Raw genomic sequence first — 22,481 nt, forward strand, 5'->3', positions numbered from 1 at the left:
AAAAGCATGCTCGAGGGCAATTTCCCTACCCAATACCATCCCCACTGCCATATCCATGCCTTTTGTATCTAGGCATGGAAACATCAGAACCAGAAACCACTATGTCTGTATGATTGTATCTTGAGGACTAAAAGAGGCTGAAAATCATCTGAGACAGCAGAGACATGATAGAGGTAACCACTTGACAGAGAGACCCAGGCAAGCAGCATAAGTAACTTATTACAAGCAGCTGTCTCACCAACTCAGTCTCCAGAACTCCCTCTCAAAGATGCAAAAACCACAAACCTATAAACTATGTCTTTAAGAAGAATCTAGGAGCAATTTGGGAAGAAGCTATGAGCATGAAGAACATGCTCCCCATTTGGCTAACTTTTACAGATCTTCAGATCTGAGATAAGATTTTTAAATTTGGAGCCATGTAGTGGTACTGGCTGTAGGTAAATGCCTCCAACAGTGACTGGCTGTTGTACAGTGTTTACTACAGTTTCCAGAAACCTAAAATCCAGGCTCTTTCAGCATGGCACCTTAAATAAAAGCAGATTCATAGCATACCCAAACTACAAAATGCTCACACCAAAATACATGTGCGTGTTTCCCATAAGTACAAGGAAACATGTCAATCAAGGAGAAATATCCACAGAGAGATTAAAGGCAGACCACTTGCAAGCTAAGGGTCATTTGCTACAGAGCTGAGAGGAATGAAATAGGCCAGTAAGAATAACTTCAATAAATAAAAATGGTTCAGAGGCACAGAGTGCCAGGTAATACACAGCACCTTGAGGGCCTGTGACCACATCTCTGAACAGATTTCCAAGACCTATTCTCAGTATTTGGATGGCAACCACCACCTCCACTCACCCATTCTGATTCTCTGGAATTGAATTCAGGCCTAGAACCAGAGGAAGAATTCGAATGCATCACTGACATCTGATACCACTTATAAAATATACTTAGATTACCTTGTGACAGTTGCCCCAAGGGCACTCTGATGTTCTCTTAATAAACTAGAGAGGGGGTCGGGAGACTGGGCACCACCTCTTCATCTCCAAAGTTAGCCAAAGGTTTTGATTTAATCTGTTTGAGACCTGAAAGAATTGGCCTGGAATCTAGGGCTCTATAAGTGAGAACATGCTCCCTCCAAGTTGAAGTCCTGAGGAACATTGGAAAAGGGTTTTTTTTTTGTGGGGTGAGGGTAATCTGGTTCTGCGAAATGCAATGCCCCCTACAGGCTAAGGCTGAGTATAATATACGGGCTGGGAGGCGGAGTTGGCTTTGCTGAGCATCTGACAGTCTGTGTTTGGAGCTTAAGATGTTGTTTAAGAAATGTCCCAAGTCAGCTAGTATCCTGGCCTCTCCAACTTAAGTTTCCTGGCGATACTCAACCTCCAACCATGCTGTACTTTTACTGCTTAAACACTTCTTCAAAGTTTACTACGCAACAGTGTGGCCCTGAGTCTGCCAAAAGTCTAGCTGTAGGATTTAGAGACTAGCTGCTGCTGTTCCCCTGGAGAGCATCTGTGAGCAAATGGCAGTCATCAAACCTTCCAGCCAGGGCCATCCCAAGGACCAAAGTGTCACTGGATGAGTCAGAGCTGGGAAAACTCCCTTCTTCCCTGTGTTATCTCTCCTCTTCCAGCTCCCTAGCTTTAGAACTTGAATCAAAGACCCTGTGACAATTCAGGGACAGCAATGAAAAACTTTTGGTGGGATGACCTGGGACATCATCATTCCTGGTAGAAATTAACTTTTGTCTTTCAAATATCTATAGGAGATTAGATTCAGGGGACATGAAGGAGGAGAGTGCCAATCAATAAGGGGAAAAGAAAATACGTCTCATACCACAACCAAGCCAAAACAAGCTTGACATTTCCAAACTATATTGGCAAATTCATGCTTTCACAAATGATTTGTTCTGTCTTTTCCTAGAGGAGAGAGAGAGAGAGACAGGGAGAGAGAGAGAGAGAGAGAGAGAGAGAGAGAGAGAGAGAGAGAGAGAGAGAGAGAGAGAGAGAGAGAGAGATTCAAATATCCTAACCTCAGAGCAGTAAATTGTGTCAGTGGGATGCAATCTTAAATGCTGTTCAGAAAGTCTAACGCTATTTATTATCACCACGCGCATCAACACCTCCAAGCCAAAAGTTGTAAGGCTGGAGGCAGCCCCTTGATCAGTTTCACCAACCCTTGACCCTGGATGGGTGCAGGGCTCTGGTTGATCCCACAGCATCCAGTTCCCGTAGATGCATCTTACAGGATTGGGGGGTCGGGGAGAGGTAGGGGTTTAAATCTCTGGAAATGGGCCAAAGCATCACTGTGGATATGTCAGCCCAGCCAGCACCTCCTCCTCCAGGCTGGCCCCAAGCCTCTCGGGTGCCCCTTACCTGCAGGCGCTCAGTAGCCGGCTGCCACATCTTCCAGCCTTAGGGTTTGGGCAGCGGAGAAGCAGGCGAGACTCTGTGGATCGTGCTGGGAAGGAGAAGGGGCCGCGATCCCGCTGTCACATCTGGGATCAGCGTCTGAGGGCTGAGCGTCCTGGCGCCGGCCGTAGCCGGTGGGCGCAGGGGCTGCGAACGGGACGAGGTGGCGCTCCGCTGCCTGCAACTTGTGGGCTCAGCTCCCGCCGCCAGTCGGTGCGCAGCTCAGACGATTGCGCAGCTCCGCCCGGGGCCCAGCGCCGTGGCCGCTCCCTCCTCCCCCCGCCACCACCCGGACCTGCGCGCTCTGAGCATGCCCGGGCAGGCGTCTGCAGGGGGGAACCGGCGCCCTGGGCTGTGGGGTCTGCACCATGCAGCCCCCCGGCAGCCGGCAAACACTGGAGAGGGACCAGCACAGAGGCAAGAAGCTGGTCAAGACCCCACGTTGGGATCTGGGAAATGGCACAAAGTGGCTGGGGAAAAGGGGCCTGGTGGCAAGAGAGTGAGGCCCCACCGGGTTCCATTCAGTAGGAGTCTCGAAATCACTTGGGACACCACGTGGCATGATGCTGGGATACACTTCCGTCCCTTGTTAACTAAGCGCCTGTTATGCTCCACCTGCTTCTGTAAGTTCTTGAGATATGGTGGTGCTCAGAAAACAAAGCATACCCTTCTCCTGACTTACATTACGTGAGGGAGATGGTGGTGATGGAGGAAAGACCCACTGGAAGTGTTGGGAAGAAAAGTAAAAGGGTTGGTGTATGGAAAAACGCAGAGGAGAGTGTCCTCAATAGGGCCTTTGGAAATGCCTATAGAAAGACTTGAAGACAAGAGGCAGTAGTATGATTGTGGGACTCTGCTGGATAAAGGACCTGGGAGCCTTAAGAGAGAAGTCACATTCTAGCTCACCAACAAGCATCCCCAGATCTGCCAGGTGCCAAAGGACCTCTCAGTACCCATGCAGCCACCACACTGGCCTCCCAGGCTGGAGGCCCCCAGTCCAGCCCTTCTCTTCAGAAAGCACCCATACAGTTCCTGCTCTCCCATCCTCTGGGCACTTCTGCAAGATGAGTGTGACTACCCCCAGAGCATCAGTGGAACTAATGAGGCATGTGAAGTTTGGGTCACCTATCCAGGTCACAAGACCAAAGAGGGGCTTGAACAATGCACTCAGATGGCATGGAGGTGGGAGTTCCTGGCCATTGATACACCTTGGGATGCAAACCCATCTGAGATAGGGGTTCTGGGGAGGTTGACAGAGTTAGAATGGGTACCTGGGCCTGTAGCGCTGAGAAACAATGTGGGAACAAGATGTGTGCAGTAGTTTCCAAAGCAGAACAAATAGAGAGAGGAGAAGGGAGAACATAGCCCCAAACTACTGCAAGGGAAAGTCCAGAGGTCAGCAGGGCTAGTATGAAAGCATTATAAGACCTCACACAGCCTAATTACCCTTATGAAGTCAACATCAGTTCCTGGACAGGGAAGAACTGGTCTTGTCCCTCATCCTGCATGGGGAAAGTACTTTCCACAGAAGTATTTCAGAGTCTACTCCTCAGTTCGATAGATGCCCCATTTCCCAAGGTGCACAGGGCCATGTGAAGAACTCCTCAGACCCAAGGCTCCAGACTTTTGGATCTTGAAGTTACTATATGATATACATCCCAGGTAAATCTAGGACCTCAGGTGTTCCACTGAGCCAATGGCAAAGCCACAGTGTTGCCACAAGCTGATCTTTATCTCACCAGACATCCACATGGCTCTCCTGCTAACTTGGACCTTCCTGTCACTTCCAGAGTTCCATATCCTTGCTCTGAACCTGTCTTAAAAAAAAAAAAAAAAACCTGCTCACCCTGTGTAGGTAGGTGCCTAAGCCCTGTGTGTAAATGTACCTTCCAGCTTTGCTGATATGGTTGGTCCCTGTCATTTTCAGATGAGAATTTTTTTCCCTTTTCTAGTAACTAGTTCCCTGGCATACTCATAACACCTAGAAAATTCCTGATAAAATACATCCTTCTGATCTCCTACTTCTCCTTAATCACGTCACCAAATTGAAAGAGATTCACTTCATTTAATAAAATAATAAAATCTAGCAATTCCAAACATACACATGAAACCCCTCAGGCAGCTAAAATAGGAATCTCCAGTTGCCAGGGATGTCTTCAGATGAGCTTTGAAACCATCTTTGGTTGCAGATACTTCCATAGGGGAAAATGATTTTGTTTTAAATAGCAGCAGGATGAGATAACAGCCTAAATTCAAATCGCATTAGAGCGTTAAATCCAGTCTTCTCACCTCCGAATGTAATTAATTGTTATGACTCAGGAATGCAGCCTCTAGTTGTGAGCATGGTGCTATTTAAAGAAAAAGAGGTATCGGCTTCAGCTCAGGGGAGAGTGCTTTCAGTCACCACCAGTTCCTACTTTGTGAAACTGAGCATGTATTTATACCCAAATCACTTGTTCCAGCTTCTCCTAGGCAGTGAATCAGGAAACTAGGTGACTGGAGGGAAGAGGGTCAGGAATGGGACGGTAGGGTGGGACAAAAGAGCTGACTCCCACTCTTAGGTTTTCCAAGTGTTCCCATTCAGGAGGAACCTGCAGAGGAGGGTGAATGAAACAGAGCCATCTACTGGCCAGAGTGGGGATGTGCCTATAGCCTCACAGCAAGATACTGGTACTTCTATCATCTACATGATTCTGCCCATCATGATCTTTCAAAAAGTGCTCTTTAAAGGGGCAAACAGGTTTGTTCTTGGCAAGGAACCATTCTTGAAGTATGCAAAAGGTGCTTGGTTTCTGTGAGTGAAAACATGAGATACAGAAATACGTGTCTAATTTCACGTATTTAATCGCTGCCAATGATCTAAGCAGGTTTAAACATGTTAATAAAAATACGCTCAAGGAAAATGACAAAGGGGGGAAAAAGACATGCGAGCCACAAAATCATTACAAACACCTTCAGCAATTTTACTAAACCCATTTGATCTAATTTGATCTAATTCAGAATTCTAAGCCCTAATCTAAGCAACCTAGATATTCATATCAGGATAATGATGATACAAATTTTGGTCCAACATTCCAAAAATGTGTTAAAATACCATGCTGCCACTAAGACGATGACTGTGAAGTGCGGGAGCTAAGAAGTATTTGGGATACAATTATGTTTTTAAAGTAAGCTAAATAAAATGCATAATTTTAATACATATATAAAATATATGTGAATCAGAATAAACATTGGAAATAAGCTAGGAAAAGGGGAAGATGTAAAGGGAATCCTGGCCTTCTAACTACTCATCCCTAGTAAGTCATTTGCCTTGCAGAAACTCAGATGGATAGTCTGCAAAAGAGTGATAATATCCCCCATACTTAGGATTATAATATACAACATGCCCTGCCATGGTAGGTATACAGAAAACATCAGTTTGTGTCCCTATTATATTTCTTTCCCTTTTTGTTACTGGAGTAATAAGATTCTCATGAAGTAGCCCATGCTTCCTGAGGTTAAGTCATTCCCACTTGAAATATTTGTAAGATTTCATTATTCTATTTAGTTTCTCAAATAAAAATGACAGCCCCTATGAAAGCTAACTTACAGTTCTAATTTAAATAGATGGCCAGGGGAAATTATTATGGTTGCATATTTAGCAAGAGTGAGCATAAGAAAGTCTTTCTTGGGGCTTTATTGACCTTATTTCCAAGTTACTAAAACAGTTGTAGATATGAATTTTAAAAAAATCAGAAAATTCGGGGGCTAGAGAGATGTTTCAGAAGTTAAGAGCATTTGCTGCTCTCCCAGAAGAGCTGTGTTTAGTTCCCATGATCTACATCTGATAGCTCACAACTACCTGTAAACTTCAGCTCCAGGGAACTTGACTCCTTCTTTTGGCCTCCTTAGGTACTTGCATATAGATGGCATATACTCACACAGATGCACACATATACACACACCTAAAAATAAATCTTAAAGAAATTAATAAGATGTATTAAACCATTAAAAACTTCCTGTAGTGACAGAGCCACTGGCTTTTGTGCCCACATTAATGGCAGGTGTTGATTAGAATATTAAGATGGTCCGTTCTTCCTTTAAAAGGAAACATTCATTGTTCATCTTTTCAAACTTGGTAAAAATTAAAGACTAGTTAATGTGTATGCTGAAACACAACTACTTGTGACTCCCTCATTTTCAGGTCAGTTTTAATCATACAACAGGTAATTTCCAAAGATGGTCACAGGTCTCTCTACAGAGAGAGCCATGCCCCTGTGCATTGCAACTTGCCTGTTTCTCCCATCAAGAGGTTTTGTGTGTGTGTGTGTGTGTGTGTGTGTGTGTGTGTGTGTGTGTGTTGTGTATGTGGTATGTGTGCATGTGAGTGGAGGCATGTGTGTGCCACAACATACATGTAAAAGAGTCAGAGGGAAACCTCAAGTGTTGGTCTTCATTTTTCACTATTTTTGAGATATGGTCTATCCTGTTTGCTGCTGTGGAAACCACACTAGCTGGCCCCCAGAAGTTCTGGGGACTTTTCTGTCTCAGCCCCTCCTCCATCTCCTTATAAGTGTAGACTGGGTTTACAGACCCATGAGCTATTGTGTTCAACTTTTCATGAGTTTGGAGGATCCATACTCAGATCATCATGCTTTCTCTCTTCACGAGGTAGAATCTACACACTCCCCTTCATTCTGAGCTGCACATGTGATTTAGTTGGCCAGCTTAAATGCTGTATGCATGGAATGTCCAAACATAGGGCCCCAAAGACCTGGCAGCTCCGCTCTCACCTTCTTGGAACCCGCAACTGTATTGTAAGCCAAGACAAGCCGTTTAATGATAGGAACCACAGAGAGAAGTCAGGCCAAAAGGGAATACTCGGGGATAAGTTCAACTTAGAATACACAGCTCCAGCTATTAGAAGAGAACAGCTCAAGAGTAATCTCAGGCATGGCAGCACAAGAACTGCTGAGCTGAGACCATGCTGAGTCATGGCTCAAAATTCAGAGACTCTCAATCGACTGGTGTTCAGGTGGTATGTCAGGTGGGGAAAGACAGCTAATGGGGAAAGCATCACCAACAACAGGCTTTCCCATCAATCTTCACACCCATCTCAACACTTCCTAGAAACCAACAGAAATAAAAGAATTGTCAACAATTGAAGTCCACCAGAAAGACCCTCTTCCTTTCTTGGCTCAGTTCTGCTCTGCCAAGCATCCTGCATCCACACTTCTATCCTAGTCTCTTATCTGGAGGGTCAGGCTTCCAGGTCCCACCAGTTTCTCTAGCAAATGACTCTTAAGAAAGATGGTAAGTGGGTTGAGTCTTGGCCAAAGAATGGTCAAGAAGAATTTTGTTTCTGGCATGATTTGCAGTCCATGTGGTATTATCTGCTCTTTTATCTGTTGCCACTGCTTGTGGACAAGGCCCTGTCTGTGTCAGCTAGCCTTCCATCATGCAACAAAGATACCTGAGAACTTAAAGGAACAAAGACTTGGTTTAGCTCATGGTTTCCAAGCTTTTAGTCTGTGGTCCCTGGCTCTATCATTTTTGGCCAGAGGTAAGGCAAAACATCGTGGTAATAGGAGCGAGTGTGAGGTCCAAGCTCTGATGCCAAGAAAAACAGAGAGGTATGGGAGGCCAGGGAGATGAAAGTAAAATCAGAAAGCCTTAGTTAATGCATACTTTATTCACTCAAGATGAAGGCTGCTGGAATCCTCTCTTTCCTCTTCAATTAATTGTATTGACCATTCCGTAATCCTACTATATATCTGAGTGTGTGTATATGGGGGAAAGGGGTTCTTTAAAATTTCTGTGGTTTGTGGTTTTTTTCTTCCATAAATTAGTTCCCACCACCACATGCCCAGGGGATCACTGCCTGGCATTATCGAATGCTGGGATCATTGGAGGAGGGTAGTGTGAAATTTACCACTGTCCTTTGTTTTGGAGAGTCTTTTTTTTTTAGTAAGTAATCCATCCTATACAAATAGCTAATTAACTCTGTGTGTTCCCCTGCCCATATGGCTGTTGGTGTAAATTGCATTTTCCCATTGCTTAAACAGTAATAATAAAATTTTAAAAATCTTAAAAAAAAAAAAAAAAGATGAAGGCTGCTGGACAGGCAGTTGCCATCAAGCACCCAGGCAAATACTAGCACACATAGGCTACCCACAGTTGGGCACAGATGCATACAGACTGGCACACAGGCCACACAGGCCTATAAATAAACATATACAGACAGGCCTGCAAAGGTGAAGACACTTAGACCTCAAAGCCTGGTCTATTTGAAGTTACACAAAAATGGTGCTCTGCAAAAAATAGTTATGTAACATTTCATTGCTGTTTATTTTGGGGTTCCTTGGACATCCTGTGTCAGCCATGTTTTAGTAGACTCATTATTAGATATTTTATCAGAGCCACATTTTCTAAACATAAACTGGCCCCTGCATTCTTCTGTTCTATACAATGCTGCAAGCCACAGGAAAACATAATGGAATTCAGCTACTATCACAAAAGCTACTACTTGGAAAAGTCAAGGACTTCTCCAAAGGTCAAGCCATGGCTTAAGAAGTCTTGGTGATATTATAGCTTTTGTATATATATTAGCTGGTTCCTACAGTGATTTTATTGTAATGTTATGCATGTTTCCAAGAACTCCTAACAGTATATTTATCTACAATACCTATCAAGCATCCAAGGCCAAATGAAACAACTATTTCCTAGGTCAGGAGGATAGCTTTATTTCTTGTGCAAATTTAGGGTGAGGCCTTCCTTCCTTACAGCCTTACTAATTGACCCCTAATTTCTTACCTAACCACTTCTAGGAATGTAGATTGAGCACATAAATTCCCTTCTTGACTAACTGACCATTAGCACTCATTTGGGTTGTAAAAGAAAGCCTGATGGCCACTGCCTGAGGAAAATTCTTATCTGCCTTTATGACCCTGTAAGAATTCAAGTCTGGTGACCTTGCTCTGCCAGAGGATCACTATGGCTTAGGTTTATAACTGAACACCTCAGAGACTGGAGGGAACTGAGGTATAAAGAGAACAAAGAAAGGATATTGAGGATTTTGGCTGGAGAGGATTTTGACTAGAGAACTGGAGGTCAGGATGGAAGATGAGGAAGAGCCAGAGGGGAAAGTTCTAAATGGGTAAGAATGAGATGAGAAGGACTTAGATGAGGCAGAATTAAGATAGAACTTAGAGGGGACAACAGATAAAGGAAGAGACAAATCAGGTAAGAAAGGAGCTAGGCTTGAGTACAGAACTGTAGCTGTGTAGATAGGATTCTATCACAGAGGAATAAAGTAGATGGACAAAGAGCTTGGTGTACTTAGATGCATTTCCCGAAAATAGTTCTTGCCATTCGTAGTCTCTCTTCTGAGCCCCTGGGAAGTATATTATTAAGGCTGGTCCTTTAACAATAAACAAGACTACAAACAGGCAGCTCACCTCATGCAACCAGCAAGCAAAGCAAGAGACAGAAATGGACAGGAAATAAGATATACCCTTAAAGGCAAGCATGCAGCAACCTATTTCCTCTAATCAGACCCAAGCAACTACTGAGCCAATTCCTTATCAAATGGATTCATCCACAAAGGAAGTTAGCCCCTTTGAATAATCTAATTACTTCTCAATAGCACCACCATCTGGGGACCAAAGGGAGCCTTTGGGTTCATTTTATACCTAAACCTTAACACCTTTCTACTAGGTAGATAAATAGGACTTCTGCAGTTGGAGAAAGGCAAGTTAGGAGAGAACTGGAGAGCAATGCTTTGGTCTGCAGTAACCACACCTAAATCAGAAAGGGTCAGCTCTGGACACCTATGTTCCTCACAGACGACTTTTTCTCTCTCTACCATGTCCTGACCAACTGACCCTAAATACATTCCCACAGACACTTGAGGGATGACACATTTTAGACTTTCCCCTACCTCATCCATTCTCCATCTAAACTGATTCCACACAGCTTCTATTTTTTTCTCTTTCTTCTCACTTCCACCACCAAAGCCAAAAATTACTTATTCCAAAACCTGTAAGAAATGTGTTGAGTATGACTTGTAGAAATGAGGCTGTCTAGAAAAAACATCTCCATAATAAGAAGGATCCTTCCTGACTCTTATCCTTTGCTGAGCTCAGAACCTCTGGACTCAGCCCTGTTGTGAACTGGGGCTGGCAAACATGGCATGCCTGGCTAGATGGTTAGTCCCTGTTCTTCCCCCTGAGACTCAGGAGGATATTCCAATACAAAAAGTAGAAGATGAGACTAGGAATGTAGCTCAGTGGTCGAGCCCCTGCCTAGCACTTGCAAGGCCCTAGGTTCAATCCCCAGCTGTGAAAACAAACAAACAAACATACAAACAAACAAAACTTTTAGGAGATACTTCAGTGGTCAAAGAACAGACCCAAGAACAAGAGTGAAGATGCCCAGTGCTTGTATGAAAGTCAAGTGGGCATGGAGGCATCAGCTGCCTTCTCTGGAGGCAAAGGCAGGATTTCTGCAGCTGACTGTGAGAGATGCTGCCTCGATAAATGTATAATATGAAGAACCATCAAAAAAGACACCAGATGCCTTTGGTCTTCACGTGCATATGTCGAGAGAGAGAGAGAGAGAGAGAGAGAGAGAGAGAGAGAGAGAGAGAGAGCACAAACAGCACACATACATATATTTATATATCAGAAGGGCCTTGTGGATGACAGATAACATTCATCTTTAACACATTCTACATCTGGGTGTGGTGCTCAGGCACCAAAAAGAGAGGGAAAGTGGTGGCTATGTGGACTGTGGAATCAAGTGCCACTGCTGGATGTGTTGGAGAAAGACAGGAAAATGTTGCTGGTGACTAAGGTGAGGCACAAAAGACAGACAGCATGGAATGGAGATGCACACATGTAATCCTAGAACTTGACAAGCTGAGGCAGGAGGATCAAAAGTTTGAGGCCAGCCTGGGCTGCATAGGAAGTCCTAGGAAGAATAATAAGACCCTGCCTCAAAAACAAAAACAAGCCAACGAAACAAAACAGAGTGTAGAGACAGTCTCTCATCTGTGCAAACCCCGAGGGTCCACCCCAGACTTCACTATGAAGAGAGTGGGGTCCCAGGGGAGTATGAAGCCACCACTCTCAAATGGTGGGGGAGTGACACCCTAGGAATTGGGGACACAATCGGATCTTGAGTTCTCAGAAGAGCCAGCATTCTCTCAGCCCCCACAAAACAAGTCTACCCCTTACAAGAAAACGACCTGAAACCCAGTGTGTTTCCCAGAGTGCTGTGTGCAGCAGCAGTGCCCAGTCTTCACAGGCACACACCCACACAGACTCTCCAACTCCCCGCTACTGGGAGAACCAAAATTATGCTGAAAACAACTCACCTGAGTGGCCTGGAGAGCTAAGGACCAATCCAATATTTGACTCTGAAGAGAGTGGCTCTCTGACCACATAAAACTGACTCACAAGTCTGTAACAGAGGGTGCCTTCTAATCTAATGTTTGGTGATATTTAGAAATTGAACAACACACTCTTAAATAACAGGTGGATCAAAGACAAAAAAAATCACAAGGTAAAATTTAAACATTTTTAACATTAAAAATGAACACTAGCCTATCACCAATGTTGTATGCAACAATCATAGTAGGAATATATGTGACATCCTCAGAAAAGATGTCTCAATTCCTTTCCCTAAGCCTCCCTCTTGAGAATCTAAGAAGGAAAAAAAAAAAAGAAAAAAGGAGTGGGCTGCCTGGGACTCTTTCATGTTACCATTTAGAATATAAAATGTCACAACTATTTCAGAAAATAGCTTAGCAGTTTTCCATAACACTGAGCATATGCTTATCATATGACCCAGCAATCCCACTTCTAGGTATTTACTCAAGAAAAATATGAGAACATATGTCTACAAAAGCCACAAGTATTTATAGTAGCTTTATTCATCACTGGCCAAATTGGAAACCACCCAAGTATGAGAGTAACCAAGAGATAAATGTCTTACTATGTCATGGTATATCCCTACAGTGGAATAGTTCTTGGCAGTGAAAAAGGAGAAACCACTAGCCTATGAAGCAACATAGGTGAACTTTAAAATACTGTACTGAGCAAAAAAGAAGCTAGACACAAGCTTAATAAAGGGACCCTAGCCAGTCTGAGCATGGCAAACATGACTCTGGCAGGCCTTGCCCTTCCCCCATTCCCTCTTCCTTGCTAAAAACTGTTAGTTTACATTCCTAAAGCTAGCCACCAAGATCTATTTCTTTATTTGGCCACTTCCTCCCCCTGAGACTGACTACTAAGATCCAGCTATTAAATTATTGAAGTTCAGCAATCAAAAGCCCCCTTGTGGCTCCTCTAATTAACCTGTTTAATCAAAATTAAACACCTTACCCTAACATGGGATTTCTTCCTTTACATCTATAAACTGCCAATTTCCTATGGGCACATCTGTCTCCTCTCTATCCAGAGGCAGTCCTTTATCCCTCCAGGACAAATACCCCTTCCCCTTCCCCCTTGCCTTCTGTCTTCCTGTGTTTGTCTCTTATTTACTGCCTTCTGTTCCTCTGGCACCAATACATCTCCTTTGTGTTGAGGACTTAGTCTTGGGTATCTTGTACCAAATACCAGTCCCTTCAATTATGTCATCCCATTAATAGTAAATTCTTTAAAAGGCAAAGCTTATGAATGTACATAGAGGAAGAAGTTAGTTGTTTCTGAGGGTTGGTGGGTGTTGCCAGCAGGCTAAGAATACAAATGGAGATTAGGAAGGCTTCTGGTATGATGGGAATGGTCTGTTTCTTTTCTAAGGTTCATTTTTTAATTTTTATTATTAATGAGTTGTGTCTGTATGAGTATATGCTTACATCATGTCTGTGTATGTGGGGTTTTTTTTGGGGGGGGGGTGCCTGCAGAGACTGGAAAAGTGCATTAGATCCCTTGGAACAAAGTTTATGGGTGTTTGTAAGCCACTTGATGTGGGTGCCTGGATCCAAACTCCAGTCCTCATGATAGAGCACCAATCAAGTGTTTTTAAGCAATCAAGTGTTTTTAAGACACTGAGCCATCTGTCCAGCCCAGAAATGGCCTGTCATTTGACTATGGTAGTAATGAGTCAAAACTCATTAAAATATACACTTAAGACATTTCTTTAGATGTCATGTCAATCATGCCTTAGTATGGTACATTTTCTAAAAGCTTTGAAAGTGTGACATCTCTGTCCAGTTTCTTTGGATCCTACTGCCAAGAGATCAGCAATCGAGGAGAGTACATACCCTGCTGCAGAGATCTCCCTGCTGCAGAGATCTCCCTGCTACAGAGATCTCCCTGCTGCAGAGATCTCCCTGCACCACCCAGAAGATGTAAGGCTACTCTACACAGAGTCGGGGAAGGAAACACTTGAACATCCGTGTGGGACGCTGGAGTGTCATGTACACATCAGCTGCAGAGCTGTAAAGGTAAATAGATGAAAGCAGTTAAGTACTGCTTCCACACACTGTTACTGGCATATATGCAGTCCATTACTGACCCAAACTTCATTATGTGGATTGTCTAGACATTCAGTTTTGAGTCCTGACCATCACTATCTCCTGGACACCTTTGTTCATGGAGAAATCCAGTTCCAGGAGTTAAGTGGTATTTCCAGTACCCTAGGTAAAAAACGGATTAAAAATAATTGGCATGTCATATATTCCCCATGAAAGTCAGAATTGCAGGTTGATTCTGCTTGGTTAGAAGTGTGTTGGGGGCAGGTTCTATGGGTCAATAATAAAATACAAAATGAAGATGTTCACTTCAACCAGCCTCTTTCCATAGACCATTGGTTTTTCTGCTTCCTCAAACTCAAAGTTTTCTATCCATTATAAAAGGTTATGAAATCAGTTTAGCAAATCATGATTGGTCAGCACTGTAAAAATAATCATTACCTCAGGTTTAAAAAAATAAAACTGAAGATATCAAGGGGTTCCACACACACAAAGTAAAACTTTTTAAAGTATTTGTTTTGTCAATGTGTGTACATGTGTGTAACATGTCACAATGAAAAATGTATCTGTGTGTCATAAAAGCTGCTTCCTTCCCCATTGTCAAATGCCATTGAAAGAGTGCTTTCAAGGTCAGATACAGTGGTATCTGCCTATAAGGCAGAGAAAGGCAGATCTTTGTGAGTTTCAGGCTAGCCTGGACTATAAGTGTCAGGCAAGCCTGGGCTATATAGTGAGACCCAGTGAAAGAAAGAAAAGAAGGAGGAAGGAAGGGAGGAAAGGAGGGAGGGAGGAGGAGGGAGGGAGCAAGAGAGGGGAGGGAGGGAAGGAGGAAGGAAGGAAGACATTGTTCAAAACACTATTCAGGCAGCCAAAAATTTCCATTGTCTGTCTGCAAATACCCTACTTCTTCCCACATACTCACATGTGTGCACCCACAGGCCTGCACGCACGCATGGGCGCACACACACACACCTTGGTTTCCATCTTTTCTATAGTTTTGAAAAGAATTACATCAGTAATAAGAATAAAAGCCTAAGAATGAGAATAATGATAAAGGAAGAAATAATAAAAGTAATTTTATAGTCAAAGAAAGAAATAACAAAAGGAAAGAATCTATCAAACTCTCATGATGGCTCTCTCTGAAGGAGGTTCATGGGTGGTTTTTAATTGTGCTTTGATTGTCTATAATCTGGAGCTCGGACTCCAAATTCAGACAGATATGTTCTCAGTTATGATCCCCCAGACTCTCCAGAAACCAAATCCTCACAAGCAGTCCCACTGTGTCTGAAAATAAACAAAATGTTCTGTACTTTTTAAATTTTTAAAAATATTTTTATGTAAAATTTCATTCTCTTCCACTAACAATACATTACAAGATTAAGCAGTGGGTTCTCCATGTTCCCACTGAGACAGTTGCAGTCACATTTGAGAGTCCCTCTGGCTTTTCCCAGAGGGACTTTATACACAGCTAGACATCTCTTCTTGCTATGTGATTTTTTTTTTCAGCATATCTGAAAATCAGATTTTAGAACTCTATGCTGAATTAAAGGCTATAGTGGCAAAGTTTCTATGGTTTTACTCTCTGGTGAATTATTGACTTTAAGAATGAAGCTGTCATGTCACAGTTTTGAAGTCCCAATCTCGCCCCCACAAAGGCTCATTATTAAGGACAGGAGCACATAAGCAGGGCCCTTGCTTTCTTCCCTACAATGTGTTTCACACAAGCTTATAAACCTCTTAAGTGTTTGGTGTTCCCCAAACAATCAGTGTCCTGTGATGTCATCATGAAAGTGAGGAAGATTAAGAACTTCAGCCTGGGATGATAATGCATTGATGTGTTCAGAGTCCAGGACTGGGTATCAACCCCAGCCTACTCTGTTATCAAGTGACTTTGACCAAGCCACTTAACCCCTCTCAGGCTCAATTTCATCATCTTTGAAATAAATGATCTGGGTTCATTTACTGCCAAGCTTTGTTCTAGCTTTAATTTTTTATTATTCTATCCTTCAGCTAATGATCCTATTAAAAGAATATAATGTGGCACATCAATAATGCTAATGGAATTAATTCCTTAAGTCCTGTGACTCTTTTGAGTTTTTCACCATCATTTAAATCTATTTTTAGACTAAGAGTAGCTAATGTGGGATTTGCCCCTTGGGGCTTTCCAAGTACAGTGTGTGGAAGAAAGGGTGGAAAAGGGTAAAAGTGTGGGGGTAAAAATTGTGTTATTTTAGATCATAACCTGTTAGCATAAATATATTCATATATATCACCAGCATATGTGTGCACCACTATCATAGATAGCTGATAGATTATAGATGGATAAATGATAGAAGATAGATAAATGATAGGTGACAGGCAGATGTATGGAAGATAGGTAGTAGATAGATAGATAGATAGATAGATAGATAGATAGATAGATAGTATAGATAAACAAACAGACAGCTGATACATTGGTATAAGACAAACAAACCATTTAAAAAGGAATTACCATTCCATCACATGAGACACTGAATCTTCAATTGCTTGAAAGCCTGGATGGCTAATAGTGGTACCATTCATTGGTCCTGAAACTGACCAATTCCAAACAAATGATCACACTTTGACAGAATTCCACCTGGTTTTTCCTTAGTGACTTGGTTTCTATCTACTCTGTGGCATTTCCAAGTGATTCTCTAACCTTTGACCCTCACTGCTGCCCAATACCTACTTACTCCTCCTCTGGCCATGACTTCAATGTATAAAGAATAGGCTCTAAGATTTTTTGTGGCAAAAAAAAAATCTTATTAGGATTCTTCAAAATTCTAAACCTATCTAGTAGCAAAAAAAAAATCCTACAAAAATATTTGAATTCCCAGCATAAATTATAGATAGTATGTGTGGACAATAAAAATTAGAGTAACATCCCTGTTACTGGAAAGAAAGAAAGAAGAAAATCTAAAACAGTGTGGTTCTACCTATGTTAGGATCCTGCCAACAATGGCAGCCTTCTACTGAACTCTACCCTTGCCACGGCTCTGCTAGCACATTATACAGCTATCCTCTCCTAGAATCTTTGTAAAAGATCTTTATCAGTGCCATTCTGTCAGTGAAGAAATGAAGAGAGGTAAATAATATGCCTGATTGCATTGTTATAAATTTGTGTAGGATTTACAGATAGGTATGTCTGGCTTCAGTCCTTTTAGATCTTGGCATTAGACTAAACAAAATTGTCTCAGTAAATTTCTAGCAGGCTTAGCTCATCTAATCCCTCCCAACTCCCTGAGAGATTAACAGTTGTGTCCAAACTCACCTGGCAAGCTCATGGTTAGCTAGGGATAGACCTTTAGAGTCCCCAGCAGATGTATTATAACAAATAGCAGACAAGGTTTAATAGCAGAATGTTCCAGATACTGAGATACACATAATGGGTATATGTACTATCTCATTAGTCCCATCAATAACCTCAGATATTTTGTGTATGTTCATGTGTGTGTGCACATGTGTGTGTGGTTATGTGTGTGTGGTTATGTGTATATGCATGTGTGTGCTCATGTGTATGGAGGACAGAGATATTTTTTATCAGTTGTTCTTCACCTTATCTTTTGAGATAGGGTCCCTCACTAACCCTGGAGCTCACCTCTTTGGCTAGGCTTGCTGGCTAATGAGCTCTAGGAATCTTTCCCTAGCCCCCGCATTACACACCCTAGAATTCAGAAGCATGTGATCATACCCAGATTTACGGGTGCTGAAGATTTTAACTCAGGTTCTCATGCCCATGGGGCAGGCACTATACTGACTGAGCCATCTCCCCAAACTCTCCAGGACTCCCTATTTTTATCTCTATGGAAGGTGAAGTAGAAACAAAGGACTCTACAGTCACACAGCCAGTGACCCAAACTTTAAACTGCTCTGCCATCCCAAAAGCATACACACAAGACAGGTAAAGGATGAGGCAAGGAAACTGGCCTGGCAGAGCAGTTCTGGAGTTCTTCTGCTCTTGGACCTGCCCACCACATCCCAGGCCTGTGTCCTGACACTGGTGTTCCGTTGTCGTCATCGTGAGTTCACTCCCTCTGCGACTTGGCAAGGCCCACAGAACTTGGCACTGCCCACAGAACTGATCCACTTCCTGAGTGGATGTCCAGAGTGCTTCACCACTGAAGCAGTCCCACAAACTTTCCTAACACAAATGCAACAGTGTCAAGTCAAATTTCCCAATTTTTCCAATGTGTCTCTCAAGGATTGTGTAATGTTCTGAATGTTTTCGTGACTCATTGGCAAAGTGTCTGCAAGGATTTTGAAAATAGCAGAATTAGCAATAAAGTATGGAATGTCACATGATCATCATAATCACATAGCCTTACTAGATTCTGTTAGAAACCTTTTCTCAAAAGCTTTACTCTTGTAATCATAGGTAAAATTAAATGTTAGTGTTGAATGTCAAAACCTTTAAGGCCATTATTTTTCTGATTGTATTTTTATAGATACTATACATTTTTCTTAGAATTATCTATAAATGCATATTTATTTAGAAAGCATCTTTGATACACCGGTTGTCAACTTCATATTATGTATTTCTGTTTGTGCTACATTATGATTTTCCAATACTCTACTACAAAGAATTATAATTTACTATTTTGTTTATGTGTTAAAGAATCTACTTTAAGAATATTTCAAAAGTACTTGAAGTAAAATATATTTTATTTCTGAAACTACAAAGCATAATAAATCTTTTAATCTTTGTAGTTATTTACATTCTCTGTGTCTTTATTTTCCAAAATTAATTCCAGGGTCAAAATGTCACATACAAACACACACACACACACACACACACACACACACACACAATTTTGCTCCTTATATTTCAAACAATACATGATATATGACTTTGTGGCCATGTTATTGGGATAACATGACCCCTCTTCCAGTTACTTACTAGTTCTCTTAATGTTATCTACATAGAATGATTTTCTATTGAATTCAGCCATTTTGTTAATTTCTCTATAATGACATTGATGTGTTGGCCTTATCTCATTTTCAACACACTGACACACTGCACACTTTAATCAGTAATATTTCAATACATTTTCATCTCTTGTTTTCTCAAATGCAGCATCAATTTTTATCATACACTCATTCCTAAATTAATGCGCACTACTGTAGTCATATTTCTAGACTCCTTTACTCTTGGATTTTACTTTTTCTCACTATTGATTTTTCTTTCAATAACTTGTTATGGATATTTATCTACTTCAGTTTTTAACTGCTTGGTTTCTAAAGTATAGAGTTGTTGCCTTAAAATTCCACTTGTAATTTCATAAAAATATTTTGGGGATATGTTTTCATCCTATATTTGTGTCACTTTAAAAGAAAACCTATTTTTTTATTCCATTCACAGTGAACTAGAACTTTGTGTTTATTGTTTCATCCTTTCATTCATTAGATAGTAACTTACACTGATGACAAAACTGCTTAAGAGATGGTTTTTCCACTGCTGGTTGCATAGGGCACAGTCTGTCAACACAGGGAAGCGTGGTGAATGGCTCTGCTCAGTCTGTGGTGGAGGGAGTTTGTGTTTACAACAACTTGTTCATATTTTGGCAGACCAGAAAGCAGACAAGCAGTTTGGATTGGCTGAACTCAACTTTCCTAAATTCTATAGTGGTCATTTTTTTTTTTAACATGTGAACAACCACAAGAACTCAAGTAGGAAGAGAAAACACATCTCTCGCTGACCACACACGACAGGGCTTGAATGCAAGGACATGTTGTATGAGTATTTTATGAACCAATTAGAGAGGAGTATTTCCTTATACATTAGCAGTATCCAAGAAGAGAGACTGATAAGACATGGTCCTCTTAAAATCTGGCCTTAGAAAACTTCTCCCGGTGGGTTCTGAGGTAACACCACCACGCACATCCTGTCTTTTGAAATGGGACTGCTTTGAGTACTGCTTTGAGTTTTCATTATTTCCCTCAGCTTTCCCCAAATTCTTATTTCATGATACAGACTTTGAGCTTGTTTCAGCAAAAATAGAAGCAAGAGACTGGGAAAACATACTCTCAACATTTTTACCTCTTCTATTTCACCATGCAGAAGGTTCGTGTTCTCCGTGTGTTGTTCTCTCACTCTAGACACAGTCATGTGTCCTCTACGTTCCAGTTTTCAAGAATGAGCTGTGATTGACATGAGACTGCCCTGTTCCTTGCTCTGATTCCAGTAACAGCAATTTCTTTCCTTTCATAAGGATATTGTTTTTAGTTTTCACTGTTTTCTTTCATTACACTGGAGAAAATACTGGATAAAAGTACATTTAAAAGTGAGCTGCAGTGACTCCACCCAGGCAAACTGGCTGCGCACTTTCTGTTCAGGTCTCCTCCATGCTTGAGGGTCCTAAATTCTCAGGAGGAATAGTGGGGCTCAGATACATCAGTGTCATAAAGACGGCATGCCAGAAACAAAAATGAGGCAGGAAATGCAGAAAATTGTGTTCTGATGAAGCCCTGATGATGAGTCCTGAAAGGACATGCTGGCAGGCTCCTAGCAAACGCCATGGGCTTCCCTTTGCTGTCTCTGTAACTACCTCAATCAGGGTTCTTTGCAATCAAGCATCCTTTGATCACCTGCTCTGATGTGCCAAAAGCAAAGAGGCCTCATTGTGTTTTGATTCACCGGCAGGCATTCTCTGCGTTAAACAGAAGTTTCGGGGAGATGTATTCTCAGTCAGTGGCATAAACAACAGCAGCAGGGAGAAGGCTTAGGCAAGTATTGCAGTGAGAGAGACCCAAGGCTTGGTCTTGAAATCACCTTAACTATCATATTCAAATGTTCCCTTCTATAAAAGTTTGGGGAACGCATGCCTCTTCTCAGAAGTTCTCCCGAATGACAGGTTGAAACAAGTGTTTCTCTAAGAGTATTGTTTGAAAATATTTTCACCACTCAACTGCCAGCACAACAAGTCAGGCTTCCGGTAGACCCCCGGCTTGGGGTGCCCACCCTCCCCAAGTCTTCTGGCTTCAGACTTTGCCTTCTCACCCCCACCAGGTAGGGGTGATGGGTCAGGAGGGCTGGAGCTGGCTGGGTGAACCCTTGGACCTGTGTAAGCTTTCAAGGGCCTCCAGGTGAGCCTGGAATCATGCCAGAGATGTTAGGCTCAGAGATGTTAGGGTTATCTCCTTGTCTCCTGTCACAAGAGTTCTGTGGAGATATGGCATACTGTGGACCTCAGGTTGGACTAGGTCTAATGCTACAAGTTGACCTGGATACTCTGCAGCCGAGGGCCAGGCAGGAACAGGATTGGAGAGCAACTCAGAGGGACCTTTCCTGGGCCCTGTACTGTCAGCTCCAGTGACATGAAGTTGGAGGTGAAACCAAGTCCCCAGGAGTCCCAGGACATGACAGCCACACAAAGGAACTAGAACAGTTTGCAAAGCTGTTGAAGCAGAAGAGGACCACCTAAGGGTATGCTCAAGCCGACGTGGGTCTCACCCTGGGTGGTTCTCTTTGGAAAGGTGTTCAGCCAGACCACCATTTGCCGTTTTGAGGTCCTGCAGCTCAGCTTCTAGAACATGTGTAAGCTGCGGCCTCTGCTGGAGAACTGGGTAGAGGAAGCAGACAACGATGAGAAACTTCAGGAGATATGCAAAGCAGAGATCCTGGTTCAGGCCAGCAAGAGAAAGTGGATGAGCATTGAGGATATGTGAGGGGAACCAAGAGACGTGTTTCTGCAGTACCAGATGCCAACCTGTGGCAGATCAGCATCATTGCAAACCAGCTGATGATGTGGAGAAGCATGTGGTCTGAATGTGGTTCTGTAATGGGTGCCAGAAGGGCAAACCATCAAGCATCAACCATTCCCAATGAGAAGAGTATGAGGCAGCTGTGTCTCCTTCCCCAGGGGTGGGGGGGGGCTGTATCCTTTCCTTGAGCTTCCAGGACCCCATTTTGGTACCCCAGGCTATGGGTGAGGCAAAGGAAAGAAGGTAGATGAAGAGAACCTGGAGTCACCACAGCTTCGGGATTGTAAGGAACATGTAAGGCCTAGGGTGAACAGCCCTGGTCAAGAGTGATAAGCAATAGAATGATGTAAGTAAACCACAAATGGAAGAGTGATAAGCTATAAGCTATGTGTGGAAGTAGGGATAAGACTTGAAACCTAGCCAGAAAAGAATATAAAAGATGAAGCCTCAGACCCAACCAACAGAGCTCGTTAGGCCCTTGTGTGAGACGACTCTCCTCCGCCAGAGACATGAGATCCTGTCCCCAGTGCAGACATGGCTGACCTGAGGAAGGCTGACCCAAGATCCAGAGGAACAGATGTGGTGAGTCCAGACCTGTATACCTGGAGAGGTACTCCTGCTTCCATTTGGAAGACAGGATGAATAGTGCTTGTAATCTTACTGTGTGAATAAATGAGTGTTATACCAAGTCTGAATCAAGAGTGATTATTCCTCCCCCATAAACGGGGTATGTGCTCGCTACAGGGATGAAGAGAACCTGGAGCCACCACAGCTTCGGGGTTAAGTTCATTTACTGAGGAGGGATGGAAGCCCAAAAGCGTTGGGGTGACAGGGAGATGAAGTTCAGTGATGCTGTTGATCTTGAGCCCATCACTCGTCATTTTGTTCTT

At 42.7% G+C, this 22,481-nt stretch overlaps 1 protein-coding gene and 1 pseudogene across 3 annotated transcripts in view; one reads left to right on the forward strand and one right to left on the reverse strand.

The window, feature by feature from the left end:
* Pid1 (phosphotyrosine interaction domain containing 1) overlaps positions 1 to 2,661 on the reverse strand; it is a 225,387-nt gene extending 222,726 nt beyond the window's left edge. For 2 of the 3 annotated variants that reach the window (XM_028857055.2, XM_028857057.2), the window contains exon 1: positions 2,379 to 2,659. In XM_028857055.2, the coding sequence (XP_028712888.1) occupies positions 2,379 to 2,408 (30 nt within the window). In that variant the 5' untranslated portion in view covers positions 2,409 to 2,659. Of the gene's footprint in view, positions 1 to 2,378 lie in introns of all 3 variants that reach the window. The other variant, XM_028857059.2, reaches the window with a different exon arrangement.
* Positions 2,662 to 3,253: 592 nt separating this feature from the next.
* Positions 3,254 to 22,195, forward strand: LOC114682929 (annotated as a pseudogene).
* The last annotated feature ends 286 nt before the right edge of the window (positions 22,196 to 22,481 follow it).

Source organism: Peromyscus leucopus, chromosome 13 (assembly GCF_004664715.2).
Source record: "Peromyscus leucopus breed LL Stock chromosome 13, UCI_PerLeu_2.1, whole genome shotgun sequence".
Taxonomy (NCBI): domain Eukaryota; kingdom Metazoa; phylum Chordata; class Mammalia; order Rodentia; family Cricetidae; genus Peromyscus; species Peromyscus leucopus.